The sequence below is a fragment of the Corylus avellana genome, chromosome 2 (assembly GCF_965113065.1).
Source record: "Corylus avellana chromosome 2, dhCorAvel1.hap1.2, whole genome shotgun sequence".
NCBI lineage: Eukaryota > Viridiplantae > Streptophyta > Magnoliopsida > Fagales > Betulaceae > Corylus > Corylus avellana.
The window spans coordinates 38,577,245-38,597,275 of NC_142491.1; the positions used below are offsets into that span (position 1 = coordinate 38,577,245).

Below are 20,031 nucleotides of genomic sequence, written 5' to 3' on the forward strand. Positions count from 1 at the left end.
ACACGCTTCAAAACTTTGACCCATTAATATTTCTAAAAACATATTAGAATTTGTTGGTAAGACTATCCGTAGCTTAATCCGTTGAGACTATGTTTAATAAAATTGATTTACTAGTTTGAATCTTCTTTCTCGCTCTTATGCAGATATATTAAAAAAAAAAAAAAAAGACTATAATAATGTCGCATTCTTTTACAATTTTTAATACAATATACAAATTTAATATGAACCTAATATAAAATTAGTGTTAAAATTAAAAGATTTAATTCATTTGTTTAAATAGGTTTGATTAGAGTTGACATATTTAATCTTATACTCATACTTTGACATGATTTGAACCCTTAAACAACATAAGAACTGAATTTTTTTGATACAATTTTTTAATATGACTCAAACTTAACATGACAGGCACTATCATACTTAGGTTATAACCGTTGGTTATTGACTATAAGCGCAACCACAACCGACTTGGGTGGTTATTGGTTTTTAATAATCGCAACCGTCTAGGCGGGTTATTTTGAGTAATTTTAGGTGGCTTATTTGTGTTATACTAAAAATGATGTGGCTATTAAAATCACAACTGGGCTTGTGATTGATCATTATTGAATTTTGATCAAAGAGTGATTTTAATAGCCACATCATTCTTAGTGTGACACAAATAAGATACAAGTAGGCCACCTAGAATTACTCGGTTATTTTATAATCGACGGTTAGCGGTTATTCAATCCAATAACCGCGTGGTTATAACCGGTTTTTTTTTTTTTTAAAAAAAAAAAAATGGCTTTTGGGCTTTTTAAGTATTTTGAGCATTTAATTTGCTATTTTTTTTTGTCTTATTTTAAGGATTTAAGGCCAAAATGTTCAAAAATATATATATATTAAAAAAACATGGCCAAATAAATTCTAGCCCAAAAAATATGGCTAAAAAAACATAGCCCAAATCCATTAATCCAAGTTCAAATGAAAAAATTAAAAAGAAAAATCTCAAATTTGGATACATATTACAAAATACAAACCAAATGGAAGGAAAGCAAATATAAATATAATAAATATTTATATTTATTAATATAAATATTTAATATATATTTATATTATTATATAATGTGGTTATTGGTTATAACCGTCTTTTCTTACCTCTAAAACCGTTAACCACAACCGCCATAGTCAGTTAATGGTTTTTAATAACCAATTACCAAATTATAATCAGTTATTGATAAATCGGTTTCAATAACCGATTTATAATCGGTTATTTGCTGTCATAATCAGCTATCGGTTATCAATAAACGATTTATAATCGGTTATAACCGGTTATTTGCAGTTATAATCGATTAGTTGGCGGGTCTTAAACATCCCTAATTATACTTTATTGCATCAGTTATTATCACTTGTAGAATGTTTCATATATTACCAGCACAAGAATTTGTCAATTTTATAACGTGGGGAGCAATAAATACAAAGTCAAACCATCGGTATATGTAGTGAGCCCCTTGGCAGTCAAAAATAGGCCCAGTTGGACCAGTTCCCTTGCACGCTCTAGGGCCTGGGCTGAGTCAATCGCAAAGGACAACAGAGATAGTTCGGAATACGAAAGGGTACTTTCGGAACAACGCTAATTATTTCGAAATTGCTTTACAGCCGCAACGTTGTCGGGGCCGTCGTTAGAGAAGCATCTTCCCACGCTCTATTGCTTCTACGTGCATTCGACGACCCAATGAGAGGTCACAAAACTAATTCTTATCCAATAATATTTGTCCACGTTCTAATGGAAACATTGGGATTTCCCTCTCCTAGCCGTTATCCACTTTCACCATTTAAACCACTTTCGCACGAGGCCACGACTAAACTAAACCCGAACCCACCCACATCAATACCCACGTTTGTCTACTTCAGAGCTCTCTCTCTCTTCTTCGTTATTTCTGATGAATAAATACTCATAATCATGGAAAGGATTTGAAAATCCTTCTCGTGACCATTAGCATACCCACGAGTATCCAACCGTTATTCAATTAACCAAACCATTATCTCTCTCTCTATTTATTTATGTAGATAAAGTAACCGAAAAAAGAAGAAAGGGGATGATGAGAATTATTCTGCCATGAATGCTTCCTTGCTTCAGCGACACCCATCTCCCTTGCTCTTTTTGAGCGGCCATTCATAGCCTAAACGAAACTGACCTGCCAAGCAAAGGAGTTCAGGACAGGGTTCAACTCCCACTATCCATGAGTTCTTATGTTGCTTCTACTCTACATTGTTGCCTTATTTGCCCCACGAACTTTTAGGCCTTTGTTTTTTTCTGTTTAACTCAATTTTTGATCCTTCCCACCAGAGCAACAATACCCATATTCCAAATTTCGGTCTCGAGCTCAAATGTCTGAGAAACCATCTGTGCCAGACCCTGAAGCCATGGCAGTTTCTGAACTTTTTAAGAAGTTTAAGCGCTTGAGACTCTTTGAGCCCTCCGTGGGTGTTCTGGGATTCGTAATTGTTGCTGTCAGCGTGATTTGCTGCTTCTTCTACTTGGATTTCAGAGCAGTGGCTAAGGGATTCCTATTTCCCGGTCAGTCGCAGTCGGAGAGGTTCGTGTGGTTGAAGATCAGGGGGTCCGGTGAGCAACCAAGGGTTGAGTTTCTTGAACAAAAGGGTGACCGCTGTGATGTATTTGAAGGGGATTGGGTGTGGGATGAGAACTACCCTTTGTATCAGTCCAAAGATTGCAGATTTTTAGATGAAGGATTTCGGTGTTTTGAGAACGGGAGACCTGATTTGTATTACACCAAGTGGAGATGGCAACCTACAGATTGCAACTTGCCCAGGTTCTTATTAAAATATTAATTTTCCATTGCTTTTAGCACTGTTTGGTTACTGAGAAAATGAGGGAAGAAGGGAATGAATTTTAATCTTGGGCCTAAAAGAGGAAAGAAATTGAAATTTTACTCTCGGCAACTAGATGGTTGAATCATTCTTGTTCGGTTTTCTATTGATTATTTCAATTGAGCCTTTCGTATGTTGGAAAAAAGAAAATGAATACACTTTGAAATTGTCTTCTCTATTACGTCAAGGATATGATTATTTTACTTGGTATTTTTGATTGGATATGTGTTATGTCTGTAGCTATTTACTTAATTTGATTTCTCCGTCAGTCCTCCTAGAAATTGTCGACTTTCGTTCTAATTTCGTGAATCTCTGCAAGTGATTACCTTGTTGGCTTCACCTTAAACCTCTACATGTGGACATGCAGAGACGGAAAACGTTAAGAAAATACTTTGAAAATTTTCATTTTCTATTATTTTCTTGACTTTTCTTGGCAACCAAACATACGGACTGTTCCAGTTCAGAAATTTTCATTGGCTATTGATAAATAACTACTGATCCCAAGCTTAAGCTTATGGTTTAATCATTTGATTAATTCTAATAGTTGTCCTTTGTGTCTGTTACTGTTATTTTAGTTTGATTCTCTGTAAGTTCTGATGGACGTAATTAACAAGCGAAAGTAATGCACTGCTCTATGAAAATGACACCCTATTTTTGTTTCACCTTAGTATTAAATTTCTTCTATAAGCGGATATTCATGGTTGGATTTTCCAATGCCATTTAAACTATATATTATTCCATTATTTATAAATTTTTTGTCTTTTCCTTTTCTGCTTCCCACCATTTTCTTCTTTTTGGTTGTCTAATAATTGTTGGTTTCCTAGATTTGGAATGTTTCCTCTGTATGCTAGCTTTGCCCGTGAACCTTTGGATGATGATAATTAAGATTTTGCAACAAAGACAAATTCCATTTCGTTCTGGAATTTGAAATTATTTTGCTCAATCTTGTTGTATAGCTTCTTTTGTTAATAAAGTTGTGATGTTAAATGATTAACTATATGATACCTTTACTCTTTTTGTCTTTTCATTTCTAGTCTTGTACCTCTCAGTTTTGATTCCAAAGAGGAAAAAAAAAAGTTAAAGTTAAAGTAATACTGATTTGGATGTCGTTTTTCTTGTTACCAATGAAAACAGGTTTGATGCAAAATTGATGTTGGAAAAACTGCGAAACAAAAGGCTAGTGTTTGTTGGTGACTCAATTGGGAGAAACCAATGGGAGTCCCTCCTCTGCATGCTCTCATCTGCAGTTCCTAACAAGGATTCAATCTATGAAGTAAATGGCAGTCCGATTACAAAGCACAAGGGGTTCTTGGTGTTTAGGTTCAAAGATTTCAACTGCACGGTGGAGTACTACCGGTCTCCGTTTCTTGTATTGCAGAGCCGGCCACCTGCAGGGGCTCTGCAAACGGTGAGGACAACTTTGAAATTGGATCAAATGGATTGGAACAGTGTGAATTGGAGAGATGCAGATGTGCTGGTCTTAAATACAGGGCACTGGTGGAATTATGAGAAGACCATAAGAGGGTAACTTAATACACTACAAGTTCTCTTTTAATTTTTGTTTACAAAGGTCATTTGCATTTGGCATGAGCTTCTTTTTTTTTCTCATTTCTTTTGTTTTTATTTTTCAAATAAATGAGTATGAATTTTCACTGGGCTGGTTTTGAAAATAATTAAAATTCCATTGAATATAATTACAATTCCAAGAGGCATTTTAAAGTTAAATTGGATAGCCTAACCATTTCTTTTGACTTTGCTTCTCAAATAAGTGGTTGAGGTAAAATCTATACCTAATTGAAGGCTAATAATATGCTATTATCTCATGGTGACTGGTGACTAACTATAACACACCGGTCCTACATTAAGAAGATAAGTAATCTACATGGAGTGGGTGGTTTATAAATAACTCATGGGTATTAAGTCTCACATTATTTACTTACTAGGTGAAAATAGACTTTATTCATTGATTTTAAGGAGGTTTTAAATTGATTAGTCTTTTTTGGGTGATAGCGTAAATGTGGCTAGCGCTTTTTTTAGGTTATTACAAATGGTATTAGATTCACCTAGTAATGCCATGTGGTACTGGCACACTGTATGATGTGGCCTTAACGAGGATGTCAAGGTTTTAAGGGAGAGAAACTGTAGCACCCCGATTTTGCATTGGGAAGATGAGTAGATAAAGACACTCATGGTGTTAAGTCCCACATTATTTACTTATTAGGTGAAACTTAGCTTTATAAATAATTCTATAAATATTATAAATTGACTAGTCATTTTGAGGTGAAGAGCACATACGTCTAGTGCTTTCCTTGAATCGTTACACTAATTGCATGATCAAATGGCCTCCTAATAGGAATATAAGATTATCTAAAACTGTAAATACTTTATTTGATACATGACGCATAGAAGTTTAGAGATTTGGATAGTTGATCACCTTTTTGTGGGTGATGCAAAAGAATGTGAAATTCTGGATGGTTAATCAATTATAGAAAAACAAAAAAACATTAAGTGATAAATGACATATTGTATGCTTATAACAAAATTACTTCTGAGAGAAGTCTTTCGCTTTTGCCGTCCCACGTGGATGTTTGTGATTGTGCTTTGCTTTTCTTGTCCAGGAGTCTAACTTATTTGTTATGTTTGATCTTTCAATATACTTACCAATAAAAGATCTCTCAATTCAAGGGGCTGTTGTGGAAAAGATTGAGATGCTTGATAACTAATGTGTGCTATGGCTGGATAAATGGGCCCTTTCAATTATGAATTTTATCTAACACATGATGGTATAGGTGCTTGAACCTACTGATGGTGGGTCTCCTCGACTGACTTCAATAGCAAATGGACCCTACATCCTATTATTTTTTCTAATTCTAATTGCAAGGAGATTTCCTAGATATAAGTCCTTTCAATAAATCTCGGATGTAACTTTTGCACTTTTATCATTTTTGATTGTGGGACTGAATAGATGCCTTGAAGGAGAAATCTAATTGTTAGGTAGTGTGGCTTAGTTGGTTGATGTTACTATCATAATTCTCTCTTTTTCTCTCCTGCCTCTCTCTCTTAGGTAGAGAAAAGATTAAAAATCCATATATTTTGTTCAGGGGTTGTTACTTCCAGGAAGGCGGAGAGGTAAAGATGGATATGAAAGTTGAACATGCATATAGGAAGTCCATAGAGACTGTGGTGCATTGGATAGAAACTAAGTTGAATTCAAGCAAGACCCAAGTTTTTTTTCGCACGTATGCCCCTGTACATTTCAGGTTTGCTTCGTTTCTTAAAGCAATTGTTGTTTCCTGTATTCAAAGTTTGTATTCTGTGGTCTATTTGGGGAGGTAATTTGCTATATTATGTATTATGCAGAGGAGGGGATTGGAGGACTGGGGGAAACTGTCACTTGGAAACACTTCCAGAGCTGGGATCTTCATTGGTGCCTTCTGATTCATGGGCGCAATTCAAGATAGCCAATGCCATGTTATCAGCTCACATAAACACATCAGAAGCAGTGAAGTTTGAGGTATTGAATATAACCCATATGTCTGCAAGGAGAAAAGATGGGCATTCATCTCTATATTATCTGGGTCCTGAAATAGGCCCTGCACCTCTCCATCGTCAGGATTGCAGCCATTGGTGCCTGCCTGGAGTCCCAGATGCATGGAATGAGCTACTCTATGCGATTTTCCTTAAGCGTCAGGCTACTCACTCCTGGAACTCATCAAAGTAATCAGGTGTAGGTAGATAGATGAAGAAAGCCTCTTATTTATATGCCAAGAAGTGGGCATTAATGCACAGAGATTGTGCAAATTTCCCAACAAAAAATGGCTACAGAAAACAACAGATAGTTTGTTAGATGCAAGAGTTTTGCAGTGAGGGCTGCAATTCGGCCTCAGATTTTGATGTTGATAGATAGATGGGATTCTGAGGAAACCAGATTTTTAGGTAGAGAATAGAAGTCCAATTTAAGGCTCAGATGGGTGAGCAAGGATTTCTGGAATAAAAGAGTTAATACTGTAAAGAAAAACATTCAACCATTGGGTATTCATTGTGATTTATATCAGGTGGTATAGTTCATTTGAGGAAAAGATATATAATTTACAAATTTTTGTCGATATTTTATGATTTGTATCAAAGGACTAAACATTTTTTTTTAAAAAATAAATCTTATAATTTCCAACTGTGCTTGGTGCTTATCAATTGAGAGAGTTTTACAAGGAAAAAGCACTTCAACTATAAACATTAAACAGCTATGGATGAAAAGTTACTCTTATTTCTTTTTTCTCAATGGACTCTACCCAACCCATAGTACCTCCAACCTTGGTGGGATTACAGCAATTAGATCCCGAGCTAAAATTTAGGCACATATTAATCATTTCATAATATTTTAGGGTTAAATACAAAAGTGGCCCATGTATAGAACAATCTTTGAGTTTTCAAAAATGATAAAATTAGTCTTTGTACTTTTTGACAATTTAAATTCAATCATTCCATCTATTTTTGTTAGTGAGTCGTTTCACACTTGTAAAAAAAAAGAAAGTTAATTGGTTCAATCATGTTGAGCCATGTGTACCATTTTCACATAATCATTGCATGTCGATCATTAGATACTGCCAAGTCAGTTCTCCATTTGATCTCCCCGCCCCATGTTTGTCCCGCCATATCACCATAAACAAAATTGCACTAGGCCCATTATCAAATCGTGGGTTTTCTTCCACGCTTAACTTGTTGTCATTACCTAAGCATCGTTATTCTTTACTTATAACCAACCAAAAATTGCCCAAGAAAAAAATAGTTTGTTAACGAAAGTATACAGAATGATTGATTTCACATTGTCAAAAAGCACAAGAACCAATTTTGTATATAACCCAATAGTTTAAAAAGATTAAACGAAGATTAGGCTTTGCTTGTTAATGTGTTTTGATAAGTTGTTTTTGTATGAGTAATGAAATGTACTAACTTTCAATCGGGATGGAAATGGTTTTTCTTTACAAAAAGTTGAGTAATACTATGGGAGCAGCCCGTCGTCCACTTTTTGTAAAAGAAAAAACTTTTCATCCCAATGAAAAGTTGATGCGTAGCATTACTCTTTTTGCTTTTGGTTTAAAACTATATTTTGTTGTGACATAAAGATCACCTTTTTTTTTTTTTTGGGGTGTGTTTTTGTGTTTTTAAGAGTGTTTTGTGTTTAAGTTGTTAGTTAGTGTTTTTGTTTTGAGAAGAGAAAACAAAAGATTGAAAACAAAAAGGAGTATTGATGTGTTTGGAGGCCCTAATCCTTTTACAAGGCAACTTCTCATTTAGAGGTTCCAACTTCTCATTTAAGTATAAGTTATTATTATTATTATTATTATTTTTTTTTCCATTGAAATTAAGTATAAGCTTTTTTTTTTTTTTGACATGTCCGCACAAGAGTCGGATGGAGATTTAAACTAGTGATTTTTGCTTTATTAGGCATAATCCTAACCAATTGAACTAGCTCTTTGGACAAATTAAGTATAAGTTGGGTGTGTGAGGAATGTACAAAAGCTTCGCAAGCCGTGTTAAAAAAAAAAAAAAAAAAAAAAGGCTTCACAAGCCAAGCGTAAAAGCCAAGCTACCGCTGCAGTTGTATCACAAATGACACAACAGTGCCCATTTGTGTGAAATTCCGAATACGTACTTTTGGGGCTTGAACTTCCAGGCTTTATAGCCGAGCAGAATCCCAGTCCGAGTGATTGTAATGGCGGACGCCGAGGCGCAACCAAGCCAATCAAGGGACCTCGATAAGCTTCTCCTCCGACCGGGCCATCTCGTCGGCGCTAACTTCGAACCGGGCCAAGACGTAAACTCTCTATCACTCTCTCTGTGTCATTTTCACAAACATTGTGTTTGCAGTTTCTTTTACTATGTGTTTTTTCTTCATTTTTCCTCTTTTGGGTTTTTGCAGTTGAGAGATGATCTTGCACAATATGCTAAAGTGTTAGTGGTAGGGGCTGGTGGATTGGGCTGTGAGCTGCTAAAAGACTTGGCTCTCTCGGGTTTCAAAAATCTAGAGGTCATAGACATGGACAGAATCGAGGTCACCAATCTCAATCGCCAATTTCTCTTCAGGTACTTTCTTATTCATTTTATTTTATTTTATTTTTTCCAATTTCTTTATATTTTTTCTTTTGGTTTTTGTTGAATCGAAGTTTGTTATTGCCCAATAGTTTTAATTTTTACTCTTAAGAAAGACTAAATGAAGCAGACACATTTCATGGGTTATTTAGAAGATGGTAAAACACTCGGGCAAAGTAGGTGGATTTTGTTTATGTTGCAATTGCGTGTCGCTTTGTATGTTGAGGTTATCACATGTATTCATCGTTCAATCAGATATATTAATTGGTCAATGGATATCTATCCGTGTATACGTATGTATGTGTGGAAGTATTGAATGGTTTGATACATTGGCACTCAATGAGTTATGAAACCACGACCTCACCCTTCAACTCATTTTCATGGGGAGGAGCTGCCATTTGAGTTAGAGATCATTAGTGTATATTGTCAAGTGTTGGAACAGTTTCTGAACGGTGAATCCTGAGCCAAGTTATATCTGCAAAAAAGGAGAAATTGTGAGCACAGGTGCTTGCCGGTGTGTACCGGGGGGATAGCTCCAATCAAGGACGGAATCAAAATTTTTTATGAGAGGAGGCCAAAGCATGAATAAGAGACTAAACCTAATTTTAACAAGACCAAGTCTAATTGTTAAGTATATATATAAGTAGGTGAAAGGGAGCATTCTTTTTTACCTCTAGGGAGTATGCTTTAGAGCACTAAGCTAGAAGGTCTCTTTTATGTCATGTGCTAAAGTTGTGCGTTCGAATATCTCTTTTGTATCTAAATGAAATTGTAATGTTTGTATTAAGTACAGAAATATGAAAGTAAAAATCTGAATAATAACAATCAACATAGGACAAAAGGTAATGGTATACTGTAGAATGGGTTACAAAGCTCCTCCTTATTAGCCTTTCCTCCACTGATTCTTTGTCGCTCATTCCTCTTCTCACCGTCCTCTTTCCCTTTAACCTACTTCTATGTTTTCTATTCCTTATTTCTATATATGATTTCTTGGATTTTTATTTTTTTTAACGATTTGACTTGTGTTTTGATGGCATCCAAATCCTTCTAAATTCCAGAACCTGGGGAGGGGGAGGGGGAGGGGGATATGGCCCCCATGGGCCCTCCCCTAGTTCCGTCATTGGCTCCGATGCTTAAGTTAGAAATATGTTTGAAGAGGGAAAGTAAAGTAATCAATGAGGCAGTGTTTTGAGCTGAGAACCAAAAATTCCCCTCTACCTGGTTTGAGTTTATCTTTTATAGTATTCCTGACTTGACCGTTGGGGCATCTGTTGCGGCTTCATTGTTGGAGCAGATCTCCTACTTTGCATGGCACTGTGGGATCACTTCATTGGACCTGATTGCGGGCATTGTTTGGCTTATTCGGCCTTTACATGTCTTGGATGTAGTGGATCTAATGGGCTGACCTCTTATGCCGGCTATGTGTTGTATCTCTGCCAATTTACACTGATAATTATGGGTTTTGAAGACAATAAAAACCATGGAGGATCTAGTAAATGGGCAAACGGCAAACCCTCCTATTTGCCCGATATTCCGTCATATGTTGCTGGTCGACCTGCTTTATTTGAGTGGGGTGGCTAGTCATAGATATAGTTTTTTTCTAAAACTGCAACGACATATTCAAAACATCTAGAGATGAGCATGCTAAGATCTTGTTTGACAGTTAAAATTTTAATACTTTTATCTCCTGTTGTTTAGTATTTGCAAACGATTATAATCCAAATTAACATGCAATCTTTACAACGTATTTGCTATGGCATCATCTCAGTTGATGTTTACTACATATCCTACTGTGCACTTATAACTCCAACAATCCTTTGGTTTTTGTGTGTTACTATATGCCGATTTGGTTTTCAATTTCTAGTTTGGAAGTTTTTTTTTTTTTTTTTTTTTGATATTGGCTTCTCCATTTAAGACTTGAAGATGTTGGTAAACCAAAAGCTGAGGTTGCTGCAAAGCGTGTCATGGAAAGAGTTAGTGGGGTGAGTATCAAGCCACATTATTGCCGGATCGAGGACAAAGAAATTGATTTTTATAGCGATTTCAATATTATTGTTCTTGGTCTGGATTCAATTGAGGCTCGGAGCTACATCAATTCTGTAGCTTGTAGCTTCCTAGGTATGTATCTATAACTCATCTAATTTTGTAACTTCTTACTGTAATTAGGTGCAACTCACTCTTGGGCTTCTCCATTGCTACACTCTGTTATTGAGTCTTCTTATAAACTAATATGTAAAAGCAAATGCCAAAAGGCATACATGAACAGTTGACTGGCAGCTTAACGTGTCATTCTCAAAGTGACTTGTCGTTACTGAACTCTGCCTGTTGCTCATCTGCGGTGTTTCATTGTTGTTTGGAAATTTAGAGTACGATTCTGATGATAACCCTCGAGAAGAGACGTTTAAACCTATGGTAGATGGTGGGACTGAAGGTTTCAAGGGCCATGCTAGGGTTATTGTGCCAGGGGTCACACCATGCTTTGAGTGCACCATCTGGCTTTTCCCCCCTCAAGTAAAGTTTCCCTTATGCACCCTTGCTGAAACTCCTAGAACTGCTGCTCATTGTATTGAATATGCCCACTTAATCAAGTGGGATGAGGTAATAAATTACTCATGTTTGTTCTTTCCCCTTTTCCAAAGTGGGGATTTTAAACTGGTTTGTGTGTTATCTAAACATGCATCTTATTTGTAGGTACATAGTGGAAAGTCTTTCGATCCTGATGACCCAAAACATATGAAATGGGTCTATGATGAGGTTAATAAAATGCTGTTATTTAGTGAAAGTTTCTTAATATTGATTTCCATTGTGGGTCATCTCGCTTATGGTACCCATTTCTCATAGGCTGTCAAGAGAGCTGAGCTTTTTGGCATTCCAGGAGTCACATATTCTCTTACTCAGGTATTTGTGTTGTCAGGGATGTCAAAATCTCAAAAGCTTAATTTTTATTTGCGTTTCTGCCCGATTACTGTGTTGTTTGGCTTAGGTGTTCTTTGACTACCATATATTTCAAAAAGCCATTTAAAAATATTTAAGCTTTTGTGCTCTTTGCTACTGTATATTTTCAAGAGTTCATTAAAAAAAAATCAGGGATAGAAGTTTCAGATATCTAAATTCTTATATAAATAGCTTCAACTTGATGTTTACAGGGGGTGGTGAAGAATATTATTCCAGCTATTGCTTCCACCAATGCAATTATATCAGCTGCATGTGCACTTGAAACATTGAAGATTACATCGGGATGCAGCAAAACTCTATCCAACTATTTAACGTGGGTTATAATTTTTCTCTCTTTTTTCTTAGCAAATAAGTTGGTTGAATCTTGTCCTTGTTGTGGTGACACCAGTTGATGATAAAGGATATTGTGTAAGAACAATTATGGTTGCATTCATAATTATTGGATCATGATAAGCGCTTTTAGGTACATGAAAGGTTATATGTCTTAACTTGTATATGTTTGGAGGGTGGACATAACATCATGTTTCATTTTAATATACTTGGTTACTAATTTTCTTTTCTACGAACATAAATGTACTATCCACATGTGTGGAAGTAGAAAATATACTCACACAAAGCACAGTTTGAAAGTAGAAAAATCTCAGTTAGATGCGTCTTCTATATTTTAGAATTAAAATTTGTCCCTTAAATTTCGTATTTTTATCTGAAAATGTTTCTGGTCTCTGTATCATTGTCTGACTTCTTAGAATCAACAACGTGTCTTGTGAAAGTTGCCCGCATTCTTGTATGACCACCATTTTTTTTTTTTCAACATTTCAGCAACGAACATTTGTTTCTTTCCTCACAGCATTAGTACTGTAAAGCGTGGATGTCCCTAAAGCTTTCTCGTGAGATATATTTTTTCACTTGATAGGTATTTGCTTGTAACATTGCAATCTGTAAACTATTTGATACTTCATCTATTTTCTCTACAATCCATGTACCGCCTCCTCTATGATCCTTCCTTGTGGATAATTGAGCCAATATAATTGTACTGGTCAGTTTTGTGTCTCTCCTAGTGATGTTAAATCCCTCTTACTCCTATTTTAGTTAAAGTTACATTACCCAAACTTTTGAGATTTTTATTTCCTCGTCAACTCTAGTCTCGGATATATTGATTGCTCTAACTTTTTCGTCCTGTCTTTTTTGCTGTGAAACTTATTATCTTTTTATTTCCTACTGAAGCTTAATATACCTTCTATTTCTTGTTTTATATTTGAACTTTAGAGAATGTTTTTTTGGCCAAATTGAAGTACTACATGTTGTCAGAACTACCAATGGCACCTTATGTTAATAAGTTAGCAAATTTTGTGTGAACCTGGTAGTCCAATTTTGAATGTTGAAAAATAAACTTCATGATTTTTTGTTTTTTTTTTTGGGTGGTGGTTGTAATTTCTTTAATCAACCATTTGGAAAGCATTACAAACTGATCTTAATCTTTGTAGGTATAATGGGGTAGAAGGTCTTCACACCAAAGTAACTGAATTTGTAAGGGACAAGGACTGTCTCGTATGTGGTCCAGGTGTTCTTATTGAGCTGGAAACTTCGGTTACTTTGCAAAAGGTGATCCTAATTTATATTGTATAAATTTTTTAATGGACACAACAATGGTTCTTTGTGCTTCATTCCCAGTTCTTGCTTTTCCATGTTCATGTTCAGACATGATTTCACCTGTTTTAATCTGAGTCATACATTTCTTCTTATGCCATAGCTTGAGAAGGAAAACCAAGTCAGGTTTATTTAGTTTTGGGTTGATACCTCCAGTAAAGCAGGTTGATCCTAGAATATAGCCCCAAATAAACACAATTATCACTTGAACCTGCTGAGTAAAAGCAGAGCAACGATTTGTTGATAAAATAAAATTATAACTTTGAGGTTTTCAGCTGAAATTATTTCTAAAAGCTGCAGTACTTGTTTCTCTTAGGGAGATGTTTGAAAGTATGTTGTGGAGCTTTTGCATAATTTTTTTATATTTTGTCTCCACTCATGATTCTTTCAATGAGGATGCCACCATAACATATTTTAGTAGCCAGTGGACATTTGTTTATTTCTCTCTCTCTCTAGATTTATACATTAATTTGCTGGCTTCAAGTAACAGCCTGTATCCATTTGCAATGTTACATAACTCATTGACTTCAAATTAGACAAATATTTGCCAATTCTACTATTAGCCAGGTGTAACACCAAAAGAGTTGTGTCATGTGTACTTTGTGCTGTGTGTATTAGAATAGTCCTTTGGCAGAAACAAGTCCTTTAACTCCCAAGAATTGACACACCTTTGTTTTTTCTTTTGTTCCTGAAATCTTTAATTTTCCAACACTGAAATGCTTTGAGCCTTGTACATTTTACTGTTGAACACTACAAATTTTCATTGGACAAAGTCAATACACAGAGAGGTTGGTAGACAACCCAAATGGGGCGCATCTCATATTATTAATCATCAAAATTAGAGCATTATTTATCAAAACAAAGTGAGTGTTTATATAAGACAATAATAAGCATGATAATAGCATTTTGATTTTGAGGAACCTTTGCTTATTTTATGCCTGTCCTAATTGACTTTTTGTGGCAACAGTTCATTGATCTACTTGAAGAGCACCCAAAGCTGCTACTATCAAAAGCTAGTGTCACACACCAAGGAAACAATCTGTATATGCAGGCACCTCCGGTTCTGGAAGAGATGACCCGATCAAACCTAAGTTTACCACTTTTTGAGCTAATGGGTAAAACTGCCAAGAGTGCTCTCCATGTGACTGGTACAACTACCAAGAACGACAAGAAGACCTCTGTTCTGAGAAAATTGCGTGTTGTTTTTAAGGGAGTTGATGGGGTTACAGATATGGATACAGCTGGTGGAGCATAACGTCCATAACGCGTCTTGGTTTACTTTTGAAGCCACAACTTGTTGAAGCATTTAAGACCCTTTCTCTCTCTCTCAAGTTAGTGCAGCGAAAGATCAGTTGGTGAGGCTAGGTTGAATTCCATTTGATTGTGTAAAATTTTTCCATGGATGACTGTTCTGTAGAACATTTCCTGCGATGCATTTCTTACCCAGAGAATAGTGATAATTTACACACTTCCCTAAGCTTTCACTTGATGACTTGCTCTGATTGGATCAAATTAAAATAGGCCGAAACATAGGATACCGATATTGCAAAAATGAATAATTTTCGAGATTATGATTGCGAAACCCCTGATAATTCATGTGGGTAAGTAAAGTCACCCTTGATTTTATTTAATTTTCCTGCTTTTTTAGCATATTTGTGTGTCTTGCATCTTGCCTAAAAAAAAAAGTCTTTCCCACGAGGACTTAGGACAGCTTGAGGGAATGGGCTTGGGGTCCATGTATAACTAAGCAGTAAGCAGTAGAATGAAAAGATTGAAGTACGGCCGACAAGTCCTTTGGTGGAGACTAGATTCACATGGGAGGCAGAGTGGGAAACTGCAAAAGCCTTTTGAATATATATGTATGAAGCTCAAAGCATGATCATCCTGCAAGTAAGTAAAACAAGATAAACATCAGATGAGGAAGAAAGAAGTTGGTTTAGGAATAAATGCGGCCCAACACATACGGTGTCTTTAAAATGAAAAGGTTTTGTAGAATAAATGAGGAAGATGTTTGTTGTTTGATGCTATGATTAAGAATAATCATGCATCATATGGAGGGCCCTGAAGATCCATTCACCATAATGTTGCAAATGGGCGGGTCCCTTAGCCAGCTGCCAGAGGAACACTGTAAAATGTGGACCACACTGACACCCATAATTCACTCATTTGCTTTCCGGAGAGGAGTAAAGACGTCGTAGCTGAGGCTTATATGACGTTTAAACTACAACCGGAGAAAGAGTTTTTATGAAGCATGTTAACCACTTAATGCATGTAATTGACCCGTCTTCTCTGTCCTGTGAAAGACGAAAAAAGAAAGAAAGCAATATAGGACTTAATACTCGTTAATATCTTTAAAAACTAAAAATCTTACGTAAATTACTCATCTTTCCAGCGTAGGACCGCTCACAACCACAGCTTGATGCTCCACCCTCCATAGAGGTCTCTATCCTCTTAATTATGACTACTTGTCCATCACTGTTCGATAAAGATGCATTCTGTTTACTAGCACACGTCTTTTTAATTTAAATTTGTTTCTTTTCATCCCAATTTTTTCAGTTTAAACAAAAAAGCATTCTTTGTATTTAGATATATTTAGATACATATGAGACAAGGAACTGTATATATATATATATACAGTTCCTATATATATATATGGCTCCAAATGAAATTTATCATATAGTGGACTATGAATTATGAACCGTATACCTTTGTGGTGCGTGGTAGAGATTTAGTCTATCTTGGATGAGATATCTGGCACACCCTCATGCCGGCTGCTCCTCATCCCTTTCTCCAAACTGGATAATATCATCATAACGCACTTCCATGATTCTTGTGGGGCTAGTGGGTCTTGGCCAGATTGGCCAACTAGACCCCATGGCCCCACCTCCCCACATGCACATTCCTCCTAGCTAGCTACACCATATACTTCAACTCACCCATCCCCCCAACCCCTTTCCCTATTTATACCTATTTATTCCATCCAGTTTCAGAAGAAACACAAGAAAATAAAAAAATAAAAAAAAATAATAAGAAAAATATGATACTAAACAAACAAGCTCTTTAAGCAAGCTCTAGTTTTTTCAGTAGCTATAGCCATGGAAGTTGCTGAAGATGACTTGTTCTTCGCAGATTTAAGCAAGCAGATCTCTCTTCTAATCATGGAGGATGACGAGGACGTCGACGACCCCCTTAAGTTTCCAAACTGCCCTCCAGTTTCTCTCCAGGTTCTTATAATCTCTTCAAACTCTTATTACAACTATAAAATCTTTCTTTCTTTTTTCTAAACTACTTACTTAATTAGCATGCATGTACGTGGTTGAATATTGTTCAGGATTTCGCCGGAGCAATCAACCCACCTGCACGATTACCTCCGGCTCTCCATGAGCAAGCTTGCCGGCGGGAAAGCAAAGGAACCGGAGTTTTCATCCCCCAGTTGTCACAGCCGAGGAGGAAGCAAAGGCAGGGGAGATTTGCTTCTTACAACACAATATCCCATAGACAGCCAGCTGATCATAATACGAGGATGGTTTCTCGAGCATCTTCCAACTATTCTTTTAAACCCAAAAAAGTTTGAGCATAGATCCTTAATTATGAGGTTTTATTCCAATAATTTCTACTAATTAATTCTTTGCCAAGGCAAGGATCTGAAGATTATAAGGATATTTTAGTCATTTTTATATATATTTATATATCATGGTGATCATCATGTACATGGAAAAGCTGTGTTATATATATATATATGTATATTAATGTAATGGCCATGGAGAGGTTCACCAAAGGTTTCAACCCCTCCAATATTTGTGGACACGTATGGCTGTTATTTAATTAGTTTGGTGTAGGATAAGCTTTTGTATTGTTAATCTAAGGATATTAGTTAATTTAATTTATTTTCTATTTATGTAATTTATTTTTTCTGTTTAATTGTTTTAGTTGTAAATGCAACTCTAGTTGTCCAAAATATCTAATGGGATATCGATCTTAATTTGAATAGAGCTGAATAATAGCATCTTCTCTACCTAATTAGTAGATTGTTATACTATTGCTATATAATTTGATGATGTAGCAGTAAAACTTAGCTCTTATACCAATATTTGTAAGAAAAAAAAAATTAAATAAAAAGAGTAATGCTATATATTACATCCTCGTAAATCCCACTGGACTGTTGTAACGAAAAAGTGTCTATCAGCTTTTAGACCAACTCTTGTTAAAAATATATATATATGGGTTTGTGGGCAACGTCAGCCCAGTTGGATGTGAGTGAAATAGTAATATTATTTAGTAGACTATTATACGACTATCATACAACTGAAATGATATGGCAGTGAAAATTAACTATTGATTTTTTTTTTTACAAGTATTGATCATTCAATGGTTGATTTTATTATGAATGTACTTGTGAGTTTGTGAGTGTTGAGTCCCATATCAAGGAAAAAAAAAAAAAAAAAGTTAATATACTTAAGTGGACCCAAGCCTATTCGCTTAGGCTCTTGGGCTAGAGTGGTGTTCAAATATGTATATTAACTCCCAAACCGTTTTTCTCCCCCAACAGATTTTGAATTTTCACTATCATATATATATGTCATCAAATTGTATGATAGTCTTATAGTAATCTACCAAATAGCAATCATATAAACGATCTATTAAACATCATTACTCTTTCCTATATCAGGGTGTCCTTTTTTGTTTTCTCTTCTTGTTTTGGCTGGGCAGAGATCGGGGGAATCATATATTCTCCTTGAGGTAAAGATTTAGAAGCAACCCTTGAGAATCCACTGGCTTTTTGAATGTCAAAGGAGGGAGGAGGAGATTTTATGCTTTCAATTGGAAAAAGGAAATCAAAGATTCTTAATTATCTTTTTCTTTTAGGGGCAATTTAATTTGCTGGTTGTAAAGGGCCAAAGTTAAAAAGAAAAAGATATTATTATTAAGATATTCAAAACTAGGCTCCTGTTAATTATTGGATTCCATAAGATTTAGTTCCGTCGGCAGGCCATCAACTTTCAAATTTACCATTAATTAGTCATGATAATTTATTAACCTTTTTCTCTACTTTTACCCCCCTATTGTGATATGAGTAGGTGAGCTTACCTTTGATTGAAAGCCAACAGTAAACTACATGTGGAATTCTGATTTAACTTTTAAAATTACTATTAAATTTTAAATGAATCATACTTGAATTTTGATCTAATGATGATTTTGAAAGCTACATCAGTTTTAAGAGGATAAAAAGATGGTCCTTAGCATTACACTTCATTTCTCTCCCATGAAAGTACGTGGAAATGCTTGATATGTGCAATAAATTTTGACGGATAAGGTGATAATTTTAAGTAAGACATTTGTTTTCTAATATTTAAAAATGAATCAAATAATATTTGTTATATAAGGAGGGAAAAAAATATATTCACAATTTTCATTAACTAATATTTAGAACTTCTTCTACTTTTTCTTGAGGGTTTTTTTTTTTTTTTTAAAAAAAAAAAAATCTTTTTATTTATGGCCTTAGGTAATGGCTTAAATGGCCTACCCAATTGAGCCAGCCCTATTTAAAGACAATAATAACACAAAATAGAGTTGATCAGAGCAACATAAAGCACCAAGATTTATTAGTTTCGGATTGAAAGCCTACATCTACGGACAAAGTATGATATTTTAGAAGCCTTTCTTGTGTTCATTTTAAGTCCCTCCAAGAATGATGTGCCTATTAAAATCACCATTTGATCAAAATTTAATAATGATCAATTACAAACCCAATAGTGATTTTAATAGTCACATCATTCTTGAAGGGACTCAAGATGGGCACGAAAGAGACTTGTAACGTTACTCCAATAAATATCCATAAAAAGACGAAGATCATAGTTGGTATACCCTAGTGGGTCTGTCCACGTAATGCTTATTACATACGTTATTAAAATGTAAGTTGTCACGTAGTGGCAGTTTGCATGGCATTATTGTGTTTACCAATTGGTCCCTCTCAAAAAAAATTTGGCCCTTTGATCCCTCCTCAAATTAAAAGTTGAATCCGTCTCTGATTGGTGACCTTTTGGCGTATGGAAACTTTCATATCTAGATCCAGATCACACTCAATGTTGTTCTTGATATTTTCCATTCAATTATTGAATAGGAGTACTCCATTATTGTTAGTTCTGTTTTCTCTTAGTCTCGTTGTCTTCTTCAAAAGTTGGTCAACAAAATCAAAATAGACACTAGTGCTTTCAGCTGCACTTGCAACATCTCGCTATATGGACCACTACATTCAATTTGATTGGTAACATTCTGCTCACTTGCTCCATCACAAAAATCTCCCCTAGTACTTGTGGAAATGACATTAAAAACAGCAAAAAGCTGTTAATATCTTGTTTGGATTGCCCAATCTTAATAGTCCTAGGTTTTATTCTACTGATTTTTAATTGTAGTGAAACGCTCGTTTGGGTTGTCCGTCCTTTTATTTTTATTTCTAATTTCCCCATACTT

General features: G+C 35.4%; 3 protein-coding genes across 3 annotated transcripts; all 3 read left to right on the top strand.

Annotated features, from left to right (window-relative positions):
• Nucleotides 1-1,857: 1,857 nt before the first annotated feature.
• Nucleotides 1,858-6,990, top strand: TBL11 (TRICHOME BIREFRINGENCE-LIKE 11). Its single transcript, XM_059578320.2, has 4 exons — nt 1,858-2,810; nt 4,003-4,392; nt 5,970-6,128; nt 6,229-6,990. The coding sequence occupies exons 1-4, from the start codon at nt 2,365-2,367 to the stop codon at nt 6,587-6,589; spliced, it is 1,356 nt and encodes a 451-aa protein (XP_059434303.2). The 5' UTR covers nt 1,858-2,364; the 3' UTR covers nt 6,590-6,990.
• Nucleotides 6,991-8,432: 1,442 nt separating this feature from the next.
• ECR1 (E1 C-terminal related 1) lies at nt 8,433-15,210 on the top strand. Its single transcript, XM_059573454.2, has 9 exons — nt 8,433-8,683; nt 8,789-8,952; nt 10,874-11,076; nt 11,324-11,556; nt 11,650-11,712; nt 11,800-11,856; nt 12,105-12,226; nt 13,398-13,515; nt 14,528-15,210. Exons 1-9 carry the CDS (start codon nt 8,582-8,584, stop codon nt 14,813-14,815), a joined length of 1,350 nt encoding a protein of 449 aa, XP_059429437.1. The 5' UTR covers nt 8,433-8,581; the 3' UTR covers nt 14,816-15,210.
• Nucleotides 15,211-16,561: 1,351 nt separating this feature from the next.
• On the top strand, nt 16,562-17,610 carry LOC132165087 (uncharacterized). Its single transcript, XM_059575592.2, has 2 exons — nt 16,562-16,784; nt 16,892-17,610. The coding sequence occupies exons 1-2, from the start codon at nt 16,656-16,658 to the stop codon at nt 17,132-17,134; spliced, it is 372 nt and encodes a 123-aa protein (XP_059431575.2). The 5' UTR covers nt 16,562-16,655; the 3' UTR covers nt 17,135-17,610.
• The last annotated feature ends 2,421 nt before the right edge of the window (nt 17,611-20,031 follow it).